This window comes from Oncorhynchus mykiss, chromosome 13 (genome assembly GCF_013265735.2).
Source record: "Oncorhynchus mykiss isolate Arlee chromosome 13, USDA_OmykA_1.1, whole genome shotgun sequence".
NCBI lineage: Eukaryota > Metazoa > Chordata > Actinopteri > Salmoniformes > Salmonidae > Oncorhynchus > Oncorhynchus mykiss.
In genome coordinates this window covers 16264885-16279286 of record NC_048577.1, presented here as the reverse complement: position 1 = coordinate 16279286, position 14402 = coordinate 16264885, and the positions used below count along the sequence as shown (strand labels likewise).

General features: G+C 42.9%; 1 protein-coding gene across 2 annotated transcripts; it reads left to right on the top strand.

Moving 5' to 3' along the window:
• The first annotated feature begins 3181 nt into the window (after positions 1–3181).
• Positions 3182–14402, top strand: dtd1 (D-aminoacyl-tRNA deacylase 1). Of its 2 annotated transcripts, none has more exons than XM_021556934.2 (6): positions 3182–3346; positions 4771–4861; positions 5163–5398; positions 9491–9588; positions 12337–12504; positions 13984–14402. In XM_021556934.2, exons 1-5 carry the CDS (start codon positions 3304–3306, stop codon positions 12493–12495), a joined length of 627 nt encoding a protein of 208 aa, XP_021412609.1. In that variant the 5' UTR covers positions 3182–3303; the 3' UTR covers positions 12496–12504; positions 13984–14402. The 2 variants fall into 2 exon arrangements, with proteins under 2 accessions (XP_021412609.1, XP_021412611.1); XM_021556936.2 differs by having other exon boundaries at positions 12337–12534.

Below are 14402 nucleotides of genomic sequence, written 5' to 3'. Positions count from 1 at the left end.
ATTAGTTCTCCTTACCGGCTATGTTAGTTATCCTTACCTGCTGTGTTAGTTCTCCTTACCTGCTATGTTAGTTATCCTTACCTGTTGCGTTAGTTCTCCTAGCCTGCTGCATTAGTTCTCCTAACCTGCGTTAGTTCTCCTAGCCTGCTGCGTTAGTTCTCCTAACCTGCTGCGTTAGTTCTCCTTACCTGCTGCGTTAGTTCTCCTAGCCTGCTGCATTAGTTCTCCTTACCTGCTGCGTTAGTCCCCTTACTTGCTGCGTTATTTCTCCTAACCTGCTGCGTTAGTTCTCCTAGCCTGCTACGTAAAGTCACTTCTGTCCGTAGCTGAACTCCATCTACCCACAACCATAGAAGCCATCCGTTCCAGAGAAGCCATCAGTATCACCACAGCGGTACCTGAGATCCCCCCAGGTCACCCTGCACTAGCGCTCGCTTTGTGTTCCAGCACCTCCTGATTTACAAATGAAGCACTGGATAAAGCAGATGCTTCTTGAGCCCTACCACCAAGTAACTACTACTACTATTTTTTAATCCCTGATCAAGGTTAAAGGCTGATTAATAAAGATTGGAGAACACTTTGGGAGGGATCTTTTACCATTCCTCCATACAAAATATTTCCAAATCCTTGATATCCTTGTGTGTGCTTGGTGATATTGTCTTGCTGGAAGATCCATTTGTGGCCAAGTTTCAGCCTCCTGACAGAGGCAACCAGGTTTTTGGCTAAAATGTCCTGGTACTTGGTAAAGTTCATGATACCGTTGACATTAACAAGTGCCTCTAGACCAGTGGAACCAAAATAACCCCATAACATCAAAGATCCACCACCATATTTAACACTAGTTCTGAGTTACTTTTCTGCATCCGTTTCCATGTTTCAATGCCAACACCACCACTGGTGTGCGTGGCCAAAGAGGTCTATTTTCATGTCATCTGACCATAGCACCGGTTCCAATCCAAGTGCTAATGCTGTTTATCAAACTCCAGGTGGTGTATGGTCAGATTACATGGAAATAGGCTTAGTGTCATTATCCTCGCAAGAAGAGGGTGCTGGAGTATTGAAAACAAGGGTGCCATTTTGACCTCAGTCTTTTATTTTATTACTTGTTAATTTTAAACAAAATAGTTCTCAATTGTACTAGTATAAAATTATTTTTAAAACTTGAGCATACAATATACACTAGCTCAGTATTTGTGTTATTTATTTTATACAGTCTTATTTTATGCCAATAATGTCGGTCCTGACTGTATATCCCTTTCATACACAGACCAAAATCACACTAATTTCCCATACATGCTTTTTTTGTACCAGCTTTTTTTGTATATCTGAAAGGGGTAAAATAACATGGCAAATTAAAAGCCACCTGAAGACCTGGTCATGATTCCTGTATTTTCACAGACCCTGTAACCAAAATACAGGTATCGGGTCTGTGAGTGGTGCTCTGCTTTTGTTCAGGTAAATTCATTAACACTTCCATTGTTTAACACCTCCCTAATTTGAAATGCAAACAGCCCTAATGGTTTAACAACAACAACTCACCCTTCCAATGTGCCAGTTACCCACTGATATGTACAGTTGAAGTCGGAAGTTTACATACACCTTAGCCAAATACATTTAAACTCAGTTTCTCACAATTCCTGACATTTAATCCAAGTAAAAAATTACCTGTCTTAGGTCAGTAGGATCACCACTTTATTTTAAGAATGTGAAATGTCAGAATAATAGTAGAGAGAATTATTTCATTCATCACATTCCCAGTGGGTCAGAAGTTTACATACACTCAATTAGTATTTGGTAATGTTCCCTTTAAATTGTTTAACTTGGGTCAAGCGTTTCGGGTAGCCTTCCACAATAAGTGAATTTTGTCCCATTCCTCCTGACAGAACTGGTGTAACTGAGTCAGGTTTGTAGGCCTCCTTGCGCGCACACGCTTTTTCAGTTCTGCCCACAAATTTTCAATGGGATTGAGGTCAGGGCTTTGTGATGGCCACTCCAATACCTTAACTTTGTTGTCCTTAAGCCATTTTGCCACAACTTTGGAAGTATGCTTGAGGTCATTGTCCATTTGGAAGACCCATTTGCGACCAAGCTTTTACTTAAAACCTAATTTTCCTGCCTCATGTTGCCATCTATTTTGTGAGATGCACCAGCCCCTCCTGCAGCAAAGCACCCCCACAACATGTTGCTGCCACCCCCGTGCTTCACAGTTGGGAGGGTGTTCTTTGGCTTGCAAGCATCCCCCTTTTTCCTCCAAACATAACAATGGTCATTATGGCCAAAGTTCTATTTTTGTTTCATCAGACCAGAGGAGATTGCAGGTGTAGAAGCACGGTGGCTAGGAAAAACTCCCTAGAAAGGCCAAAACCTAGGAAGAAACCTAGAGAGGAACCAGGCTATGTGGGGTGGCCAGTCCTCTTCTGGCTGTGTCGGGTGGAGATTATAACAACATCCACAGATACACCTCCAAAATACATACACAGATACACCTCCAATTGACTCAAATTATGTCAATTAGCCTATCAGAAGCGTCTAAAGCCATTCCATCATTTTCTGGAATTTTCCAAGTTGTTTGAAGGCACAGTCATCTTAGTGTATGTAAACTTCTGACCCACTGGAATTGTGATACAGTGAATTTTAAGTGAAATAATCTGTCTAAACAATTGTTGTAAAAATTACTTGTGTCATGCACAAGGTAGATGTCCTAACCGACTTGCCAAAACTATAGTTTGTTAACAATAAATGTGTGGAGTGGTTGAAAAGCGAGTTTTAATGACTCCAACCTAAGTGTATGTAAACTTCCGACTTGAACTGTATAAAAGGATACATTATACTGTATGCAAGAAAATAGTAAATAAGGCACTGTTTGAAAGGAGGTCAACTTTGCCTTATATATATTTGATTTGATACTGGTAATATACCAGATTTTCTGTCGAAAATGGGTATTACACTGCCCTCCAGGAGTTGCTGAATTTCCTCTTCATTTTGCTCCAAAACCCATGCACCTTGGTGTGGAGAGCGAGGTAGTGACAGTGCTCCCTTCCCTTTGAAAATGCTCATAATGACAGTACCGTAGGTTTTTGGGACAAATGTGCAAAACACCAATTTAACCCCAGCAATCAGTACAGAAGGTATTTTTTAGCACTTTGATGCTGTCTTATATGGTAGCAAAAGTGATCTACTGTACTCCCAACTGCTGCCGCTAGAGGCCTCTAACAACGCAGCAAGGATTCATGGGAAGTATGACGTTTACGTCTGTGCACCGCTTCAATCTGATTCATTCTAGCGAGCGAGCTAATCAAAACAATGAAGGCAATCATTCAAAGAGTGACAACAGCCAGCGTGTCAGGTGAGTAACGCTATCTACTTGTAATTATTTTATTTCTATATCGCTCATAGTGTCAAAGAATGACAGTTCTTCACCGGTAGGCATGTTGCAGGCAGCACAGAGGATTGCTAACGTTAGCTACGGTAGTTTGGTAGCCGCGCGGCCATCCAATCAAATGTATTTATAAAACACTTTTTCAGTGGTGTATAGTAACTTACTTAAGTTAAAACACTTTAAAGTACTACCTATGTCGTTTTTGGGGTTATCTGTACTTTGCTATTTATATTTTTGACAACTTTTACTTTCACTTTACATTCCTAAAGATAATAATGTACAATTTACTCCATACATTTTCCCTGACACCCACAACCACTCGTAGTTGGTGATCAAAATAACATTCCTGGTCATCTCTACTGTACTGCCCCTGACTCCCTACTGTGAACACAAATGTTTATTTTGTAAATTATGTCTGAGTGTTGGAGTGTGCCCATGGCTATCCGTAAATAAAATGAAACAAGATACTTGTGCCGTGTGTTGTGCTTAATATAAGGAATTTGAAATTATTGACTTTCACTTTTGATACTTAAGTATATTTGAGCAATTCCATTTACTTTTGATACTTAAGTATATTTAAAACCACACACTTTTGGACTTTTACTCAAGTAGTATTTTACTGGGAGACTTTGACTTGAATCATTTTCTATTAGAGTATATTTACATTTACTCAAGTATGACAATCGGGTACTTTTTCCACCACTGCCCATTTTACATCAGCAGATGTCACAACGTGCTTATACAGAAACCCAGCCTAAAACTGGAACCTAGGAAGAAACCTAGAGAGGAACCAGGCTCTGAGGGGTGGCCTGTCCTCTTCTGGCTGTTCCAGATGGAGATTATAAGAGTACATGGCCATAAGTCTAGATCATTCTTCAAGATGTTCAAACTTTCATAGATGACCAGCAGGGTCAAATAATAATCACAGTGGTTGTAGAGGGTGCAACAGGTCAGCACCTGTAAATATCAATCACACTTTTTGAGAACCTGACTAAAGTAGCTATATGCCATGCTGAATTGCCCCAATATGTAATGATGTGTGCACTGACATGTCCAACGACTATTCCAAATGCTGGCACTATGGTAATCGCTCTAGGTGGGTTCACACTAAAAGTGCTTGTTACTAGTTACCACAGCTACAAAATCACAAACCCTGCCTATTTGTACAATTTCTCTGCATCAAATGTGATTTGAAACCTAACATTAACCACGCTGTTAACCTCATTGAATCTCCCAGGTACTGTACTGTACTATAGCAGCCTACTACTACTTGCAAGACTGTTAGTGTGTGCTATATTAACCACACTTCTTGAGGAGGATGTGTCTGACACTGAATAATGAAAAGGACAATTATTTTATTCATTTGATAATTCTCTCCTGTGTTGTCACAGTGGGAGAGGTGCCCATCAGCTCAATAGGCAGAGGACTGTGTGTGTTGCTGGGTATATCCATGGAGGACACACAGAAGGATGTTGACTACATGTGAGTGTGGGTTCATTCAGTCACAAAACATGGTCTTTGCACTACGGTACTGTAGCCCTTCTACATAGGCAGGGCATAAGGGCCAGGTCAGGTTCATATCTGTAATAGGAATTTGTAAGACAAGCATTCACATAGAGCTATTCTTTTGTATTAGCCCAATAAGTTTGGAACATCTGCACAAAATACTTGCTCACTCCTATAGCCATCTCCTTTTTGTCACCAAAACACATAAATATTCAAATAAATAAATTCTATATTTCAATCAATTCTACGCCCCAACGTTCATTTCTCTGCTCCTCAGGGTTCGTAAGATCCTCAACCTGCGTCTGTTTGACGATGAGAACGGCCGGGCGTGGAGCAAAAGCGTCATGGACAAGGAATATGAAGTCCTGTGTGTCAGTCAGTTCACTCTGCAGTGCATACTAAAGGGTAACAAGCCAGACTTCCATGCTGCCATGCCTGCAGAGCTGTCCCAGCCCTTCTATAATAACGTCCTGGAACACCTGAGGAGCACCTACAAGCCGGAGATGATCAAAGGTGGGTGAACACACAGGACTAAATAGAAAACGATATTACTATGGGCCTCTATCAGCAGGCTAGGCCTCTATCAGCTGCTTTAACTCTATTACGAGCTACTAAACAAGCCTGAGATGATCAAAGGTGGGTAGCCTAGCGGTTAGAGCGTTGGTACAGTAACCGACAGGTTCCTTGTTCGAAACCCAGAGCTGACAAGGTGTAAGAATCGTCCGTTCTGCCCTTGAGCAAGGCAGTTAACAACCGATCCTCGGGTGCCGATGATCTCTGGTTATGAGGGGATGAGTTAAATGCGGAAGACACATTTCAGTTGAATGCATTGAGTTACACAACTGACGCGGTGTCAGTTTTCCCTCTAACCTGCGTACAGCTCCCATCAGACTGCCGCGCAGACGAAATAGCCGTCCAGCCAGAGAAGCACGAGTTTGAACTTCACTCACCTTTCTTGAGTTTACCACTTTAGTTAACACTATCAACATTTCGCTCTACTGTGGGAGTTGTGATCGAATCAACGCAATGTTAACCAATTTCAATGTAACATACCGACATAAAACAAACTATTCAAGACTTGGTATGCAAAACTAACTGTGCAAGATATTTTCCTGTAGGCAGAGCACTTTGGAATAGGATTCTAAAGTATTGACAGGTAAGACTATAGTATTGACAGGCAGGTACTCTACACAGACCTATATGCAAATAACTATTGCAATATATGGATCTGTGTCTCTCACTTTGAGCTGGACCGTATTTAGGCTACAGTATGAGCGGTCGTGAATAGATGCACTTTTGTTCATATTCTTTGCTAGTTAGTGAGTTATTAGCCCAGTAATAGCTAATTTCTAGTCAACAATGGGGGAGTGTTTGCTTCCTACAAGAGCACAAAATGTGTACATTTCTAGACATCTTTGAAAACGTGTCAGGTAAATAGCTTTTTAGGTCTTAGGGTCAGTGTTGTATTTTGTGTTTTTTTTCAAAAGTCTCATGGAATGTAGGTGTACATTGAACACCACACATTGGCTGCTACTGTAGGCTGAATGATAGAACAGCTATTTCCGTGTTCAAATGTTATTGGATGCATTTTTCTCCATTGTTTTTGATGGTAGGTCACTCGGGTAGGCCAACATTATGATCAAATAGCCACAGTAGCCTACTTGACCACTCTTACAACTGTAACTTAAAGCAGGTACAACCTCAGTGTTCACAGTAAACGCACGGCGGAAGTTGCACAGAATTTTCACAACCTTCAAGTTTGCGCTCAGCCGTTCCTTAAATTTGCTCAGTGCCCCAGAGAATTTGAGGGAACATTGCTAGGTATCCCATTTCCTTTCCTCACTATTGAGTTGAACCAAGCTGAGATGTGTGCTGTGCTGACCTGGTTACACTTCCACTTTAGTTGCAGGAACCATGCTGGAAAGGACAATCTGAACAGATAATATCAGAGCCAGCACTATAGGTCGGGTCAGCGCGATGGTGTGAAAAGGGTACAATAATACAGTAAGCTACACAAGCACTATACAGGGTGTACAAAACATTAGGAACACCTCTTCCCATGACGTACTGACCAGCTGAATCCAGGTGAAAGCTATGATCCCTTATTGATGTCACTTGTGAAATCCACTTCAATCAGTGTACATGAATGGAAGGAGACAAGTTAGAGAAAGATTTTTAAGCCTTGAGAAATGGATTGTGGATGTGTGTCATTCAGAGGGTGAATGGGCAAAACAAAGATTTAAGTGTCTTTGAACGGGGTATATTAGTAGGTGCCAGGCGCACTGGTTTGTGTCAATAACTGCAACGCTGCTGGGTTTTCCACACTCACCTGTTTCCTGTGAGTATCAAGAATGGTCCACCACCCAAAGGACATCCAACCAACTTGACACAACTGCATTGGAGTCAACATGGGCCAGCATCCCTGTGGAGCGCTTTCGACACCTTATAGAATCCATACCCCGACAAATTGAGGCTGTTCTGAGGGAAAGGGGAGAAGGTGTTCCTAATGTTTGTTATACTCAGTATATATTGCAATATCACTATATCTATACTGGGCTGGGTGAGCGAGACACTGCAAGATGAGCCATATATATAGTTTTTAAAATAGACTGCTATTGTACAGAATTTCACATCCAGTGACCCAAAAGTGTCGAGGACACTTTGCTGTGTAGGCAGTTTGTGGGCAGAGAGAAATGAACTCTCATAAGACACTTTAGATAGGAAAAGCCTAAACGAAGAGATCATTTTGATACCTAATAGTCACTATTATTTTGGTTATTTAATAGATGGTAAAAGGTTCGGCATTCTGCTAAGTGTGGTTTTGATATTTAATAGCATTGGGTCAATGTTTTGCTCAATCATGGTTATGATGGATTGCAAAAGGTCATTTGTTCAAGCAAAGAGGTGAAGCTAAACTGAACAAAAATCTAAACGCAACCATTTCAAAGATTTGACTTGAGTTACAGTTCATATAAGGAAATCAGTCAATTAAAATAAATTCATTAGGCCCTAATCTATGGATTTCACATGACTGGGAAGGGGTGCAACCATGGGTGGGCATAGGCCCACCCACTTGGCAACCAGGCCCAGCCAATCAGAATGAGTTTTTCCCCACGAAGGGGTATTAGTACAGACATATATACTCCTCACCAACTCCCCTCAGATGATCCCACAGGTGAAGAAGCCAGATGTGAGGGTGATATGCAGTTTTGACGCCGGTTGGATGCACTGCCAAATTCTCTAAAATGATGTTGGAGGCAGCTTATGTTAGAGAAATTAACATTCAATTATCTGGCAACAGCTCTGGTGGACATTTCTGCAGTGTGCATGCCAATTGCACGCTCCCTCAAAACTTGAGACATCTGTGGCATTGTGTTGTGTGACAATTTTAAAGTGGCCTTTTATTGTCCTCAGCACAAGGTGCACCTGTGTAATGATCATGCAGTTTAATCAGCTTCTTGATATGCCATACCTGTCAGATGGATGGATTATATTGGCAAAGGAGAAATGCTCACTAACAGGAATCCAAGAAATTTGTGAACAAAATTTGAGAGAAATAAGCTTTTTGTGCGCATGGAAAATCTCTGGGATATTTTTTATTTCAGCTCATGAAACATGGGACCAACAATTTACATTTGATTTTTTGTTCAGTCTAATTGATAGCCTAAGGTCAATATCACAAACACCTGGAGAACTATAGTGAATAGAAGGGTTGCTGTTCACAGCTTGGGGAATTGAGACACTAGCTTAAGGCTTGACAAGGGTTAGGGTTGATAAGCCAATGCACTCCTAAGTGAAACAGCCTAGACTACAGGGTCACATGCAGTAGCCTTTATCCTTGAGGCCACTCAAGACTTGACTCCTGACCTGAAAGGCTCGGAATCAGTTGGAACGCCTGCTTTCCTGTTGAAACAGAGGTTACATACATCGGCCTTTAAGGTCATAGTTCACAGTGCAAAGGTTATGGTGGTTCCAGACATCTACATAGGGGGTGGGTTTGTCAGGCCATGTTTAGTGGTGAATTGGGTCTATAAGGTCGTTGGGCACAGCATAGAAATAAACAGTGTTATATTTAATTATATGGGTCACAGTGCAAGGGTTATGGCGGTTCCACATTTGGGTGGTTTTCTTTTATCGGGTCGTAGTTGGTGATGGTGTTTGGTGGGGAATTGGTTCAAGCCACCGGGGAGAAGGTGTAGTGGAGGAACTCTGTGTCCCTGCTTGTAGTGGGACGCAAGCTCTCTAATTAGTCTTCTCACTGCCAAGGCCCAATCCCCTGAGTGGGAGAAACAAGATGATTCGGCGCTTTTTAGAACACACCACCCAGCCACCGGTTTCATGGGCAGATGATGTAATAAATCGAAACATACCTGGACCATTTTAAGTATAAACTTCCTGTCTTATTGTTTCTTAACACCCTCTACCCCCATGTCCCTGTTGTACTGAGATGCCACCTGCTTATAAATCATTGATATAGAATAATGTGCACAATAAGCAAACTGCAGTGGCTGTTACTGGATGGAAACGTTGAGTGGTGCCTGTTTAGATGTATTAAGGTTGACCTTTACATTTTCCTTTTGTCTTTGTTTTTTGTTTTGTTTTTAGATGGGCAGTTTGGGGCCTACATGCAGGTTCACATTCAGAATGACGGACCAGTCACCATCGAACTGGTGTCTCCTTCTGCTCCCATGGACCCCAAACAGGTACAGTTGTTGTTGTTGTTGATGCTGTTGATTTCTGCAAGCATGGAGTTGGCTCATGTTGTATGATGGTGTCATATTGCGAAGTCTCCCTTTAGGCTGTGTGTTGCTAGACTATATTTGTTCTAAGTAGTTCAGACTTTCTCTCAGCACTCACTGTCTATCCTGCTATCCTCCAGCAGGTGGTGCTGCAGGCCTAACTTCTTGTAGTAACAGATGGAGAACGGACCATGATCAACAAGCAAAGCTGCACTATTGCTTTTCTTAGTGCAGTATTAGTCAACCTCTGGTCCATGGACCGGCACCGCTCCCTGAGATGTGGCTTACTGGTTCCTGAGATAGCTGTCAGACATTTAGTTGGTCAGTTTTCTGTTGTCATTTTAGTCCCTGGCTTCAAGGAGGTGAACCATAGATTTGCTGGTCCCTGACACAAAAAACAATCCTGATACCGTAGATGTGTACTGATTATCCCATGAATCTGTCCTGCTCTGTCCCAGCACCCCTCTGGCCTAGCTGAAAGACCACTGATTGACCAAAACACACTCTGAAAGGTTTGAGTTGTCATGTGTCGGAAGTGTGTGTGTGGGGGCGACATAACATATGATTGGCAGGCCAGTGCGAGGTGGGGTTCGCCACCGCATGGGTGCCCCCGCTCTCCCCACAGGGATCGGTTGACTCCTGAGTCACTGTGCACTCTGTTACCATGACGACGGCCTCTGCAGGTGGCGACTCAGGCCATGCTGGCTAAGAAGTATATTTGAATGTGGAATAATGATTTATGAGTTCTGATGTGTAGCCTAAGTAGTGACAAGTTCACCCACAATGTTATATTAATAATGGATGTCCTCTCCTAGGGCCAGTGTCCTGGCCCTAGATTAAGCTCTGTCCTGGACTATAAAACATGCTCATTCTAAATTCTCCATTGAACATGCTTTCAGGACTAGGCTTAATCCTGATCCAAGAAACCGGTCCTTAATGTATTACTGGGCATCTGTTTTTGAATGGTAAACTATGTTAAAAGTCATTTCAGGTCATTTTAAGTGTATTATAGGCAACGTATCCATCTGTAAACATGACAACTGGATAACCGTTGGGTAACACTGCTGATTCCACAGTATCTCCCAGTCCTGTTGTGTAACACAGAGGGATTTGAAGGAGCAAAAGCCTTGATGAATGTGTTTACGCCACCACATCTACTTGAAGACATCGCCCTATGATCCAAACTTAGCAGAAAGCAGTCAGGTCCACTCCAAACAGCAGCAGCCATGAGGGAGTAGGGACATCCCTCCCTGCTTCTCCTAAACCTTCCGCTTCACATTGTATTTTATTCTAATCAAATCAAACTTTTAGTCACATGCGCCGAATACAAGTGTAGACCTTACCGTGAAGTGATTACTTACAGGCCCTGAACCAACAGGGCAGTTAAAGAAGAGTTAAGAAAATATATACCAAATAAATAAAAGTAAAAAATGATAGAAAGTAACACAATAAAATAACAATATTGAGTCTATATACAGGGGGTACCGGTATCGAGTCAATATTTAGGGGTACAGTGAGTCATTTGAAATGGTAGTGTTTTAGTTATTTGTGAATTGTTGAAGACTCTCTGAATGTGATTCCAGTCACTTCTGTGTGTGCATGCATGGTCTTTGTGTGTGTAAACTTGGCTGACTGCTCGGTCCAATGGATGTAAGCGGCAGTCCTCTGAATTTTAATCCTGTCTGTTTTGGATGTTTGGGATGTTGTTGTTTAGTTAGAGGGGTGTATGCCAAGGCTGAGAGGATCACCAGTCAACTGGGGGAGCAGTTTAAACACACACACACACACACACACACACACACACACACTTTCCATGAATCGGAAGCTTTATCGGATCCTAGGAGAGGGACAACAGAGCCTAGCAAACAATACCATTAAGTCAAGTTATCCTGTTTCTATTGTTCTGTGAAAGTCATTTTGAATACGAAAGTGGTCTTAATTACTGAAATGTCATGTGATCTTTTTATTGGGGGTCTTCAAAGCAACACAACACCCTGGGTAAGATGGTATCATTGCTTGCTAGCTAGCTAGCTAACCCCGATGTAGTTTGTACAGGGATAACTAGATACATGGTGGTTTTTTAAGTCTTATTCCCTTTAAATAATTAAGAGTTTGTGGGATGTTGTGGCTTTAGCATGACATTTAAGGCATAAATATTTCCTGTGGCGCTCATGAAAGTTTTAGCATGTATGTTTACAAACCTTTTCAGGGGTAGTTGTGTACCTTTTTAGTGTAGGGTTTAATGTTCATTGAGCAGAACAGAGATAGCTGCTACAGTAGTTTCCTCAGAGAGGAGTTCAATAGATAAGCCTCGCAGCTAACCGTAGATGGTGAGTGAATGGGAAGATGACTCGGCTCTTTCTGAGTGTGACAGCTTTATATTGTGAAGACAGTTAATGCTACGTCGAAATGGTCATGTCTTCCGGAAATAGCGGCACAGTGAAACAAAGCTCTGGTGTTTATTTCTCTTTCTTTTGCCCTTTTCATCTCCTCTTTTCTTGTTTTACTGTAGCCAAGTATTTGGTACAGTTATACATAGCTAGGTCCCTGGGTTTTTCTTGGGCACGCGACTTGACCAGTAAAAACAGGTCACGTGACCACGAACAACTCAGGCCCCTACTAACGCATTAGATCAATCCAAGTTTTGTCCTTCTCTTTTTAACCCTTTACTGCCGGCCTCCCCCCCCCCCCCCCCCCCCCCCCCCCCCCCAGCTCGCTAAACAGGAGAAACAGCAGCAGAGGAAAGAGAAACCGCGCTCGAAAGGACCCTCGGAGTCGGGCAGGGAGAGGGCCGCCCCGCGCCCCAGAGCCCAGGACCCTAACGCCAGCAGTGGAGCAGACGGCGACGTGTCGTCAGAGAGGGAGACCTAGGGCAGCACGGTGAGCCTGGAGTCCCAACCTGCTGTGCTGGTAGTGCTGTATTACTTACACTAAAAATGTACAAATAAATAACCAATAAAGCTGTCCTCTGTTTTGGAGAGTTGATGTTAGGTCAAAGTAGTGGTATCTAGTGCCGTATGCATCTGCTACAAAACGCTTGACGTCACTGGTCCTTTATCTCAGCTTCTGGATTTCCTCTCTGTATTTATTGCACACAATCATGGATGAAATAGAACCACTTCAATCCACATTGGTGTATGTTGTACTGCACATGGTCCTTGGTCGCTCCATGTTATTGTTGACATTGTAGTGAAATCCAGGAGGAGGCTGTTTCTTATACAAGTGTTCAGATCTCCGGATTAGAGGGCTTTGCTCTTATTCATCCCTAGCGCTTGCTTGTTTACTAAAAACAGGGAAGTGGAGTCACTGATTTAGTCAGTCAGCCCGCCCCTGCTTGCTTGCGCGAGCGAGCCTGTGGTGTGGTGTGGTCGCGCCTACGCCTTACCGTGTTGGGGTCAAAAATGCAGTGACCCGTGGTGGAGTTGGTGTGGCTTCGGAGCGAACCCACATCATGCATGCGCACACACATTATACACAGACACACACACAGTACATACAATGTATGTAATTTAGAGACACAACACACACACTCCATGTCCCTCATGGCTCTTCGTACTCAGCCTCTGGCGGTATCCCAGACTCCCCGGTGGTGAGGACACTACTCCCCTCACTTTATGAGACAAAAAGAGAGAAGGAGACGGGAGAGAGGGGGGCAGGCTGGGTAAATATGCCGCAAGACATCAGCAAGGCCTCCCCGAGATGGTTGCATAAGGCCACTTTGTCTGACAGAGAGCGAAAGCCGAGGGAGGGAGGGAGGGGGAAGCGGGAGGGGCGAGAGAGATTGAGAGTTGTTTTCATTTTTCACTTTCGGGGGGGGAATGCAAAGGCAGCAGTTCTCTGTGTGATAAGCGAGCTCAGACTTGAAGGTAGAGAAATGCTCACTCTCCTCCTCATTGCTTCCTTTCCTCTCTCCCTCTCGCTTTCTCAGTTCCGTCGCTTCATTTAAAAAAGGGGGGGGGGGGACTTTGTCTCCCTGAGGTTTGCTTACTATGACTTAAACATGAGCAGTCTGCACCACTGTGTGTGTGTCTCAGAATGATTAGAGTCATTTTGTGACAAGTCTTCGGCCTATCTTCCCTCACTTCCTTCCTGCAATGTTCTATTTAAATGAAATGTTCTTGTGGTTCTGTTACTGCAAGACTCCCCCTGCTCTCAATACTACAACTACTGCTCTTTACATGGCCACCACACCTACTAATGCTACTGTGTCCAATGCTACTGTGTCCAATGCTACTGTGTCCAATGCTACTATGCCTTAATACTACTAACAGTCTATACAAGTTGCTCTGGATAATGGCACGTGCTAATTGATGTTCTATATATGAATATACTGATAACGATGTGCGTTGCTGCTTATAGATTTACCATATTGATGATGGGAGGAGCCCAGTCGTCCAAAATGGACTTCATCTGCAGAGACTGTGAGACGTGACTCTGGACTGTCCTCCTGGAAGAACGTATGGGCCTCTTCCTCTCCATCTTTCTCTACAACATTGGCAGTCTCTGCCTTGTACCCTCTCTGCCACTGTCTTCCTCTACTCAAAGACAAGGGACCTTCCACCCCAAAATCCAAAGGCACCTATGACAGAGAGGGGTAGTGGCATCACAAGATGGAGATGTCGGACATTCTCTCACCTTACTTTTGTAGTTCTTGTCTTAATAAGGACAACACATTTGATATTTATGAATGTTGTGAACACGATATGCTATACTGCTGTTTAGTGAATTTGAATGTAAATGTGGTAATTTTATAAAAGAAGACATGGTGTGTGGACCTA

What these genes read in the sequence shown, in the direction of transcription:
- dtd1 (XM_021556934.2), top strand. Translation starts at nt 3,304, where the DNA reads ATGAAGGCAATCATTCAAAGAGTGACAACAGCCAGCGTGTCAG. An exon ending in GACAACAGCCAGCGTGTCAG is followed by an intron (nt 3,347 to 4,770) that starts GTGAGTAACGCT and finishes GTGTTGTCACAG; the next exon opens with TGGGAGAGGTGCCCATCAGC. An exon ending in CAAGCCGGAGATGATCAAAG is followed by an intron (nt 5,399 to 9,490) that starts GTGGGTGAACAC and finishes TTTTGTTTTTAG; the next exon opens with ATGGGCAGTTTGGGGCCTAC.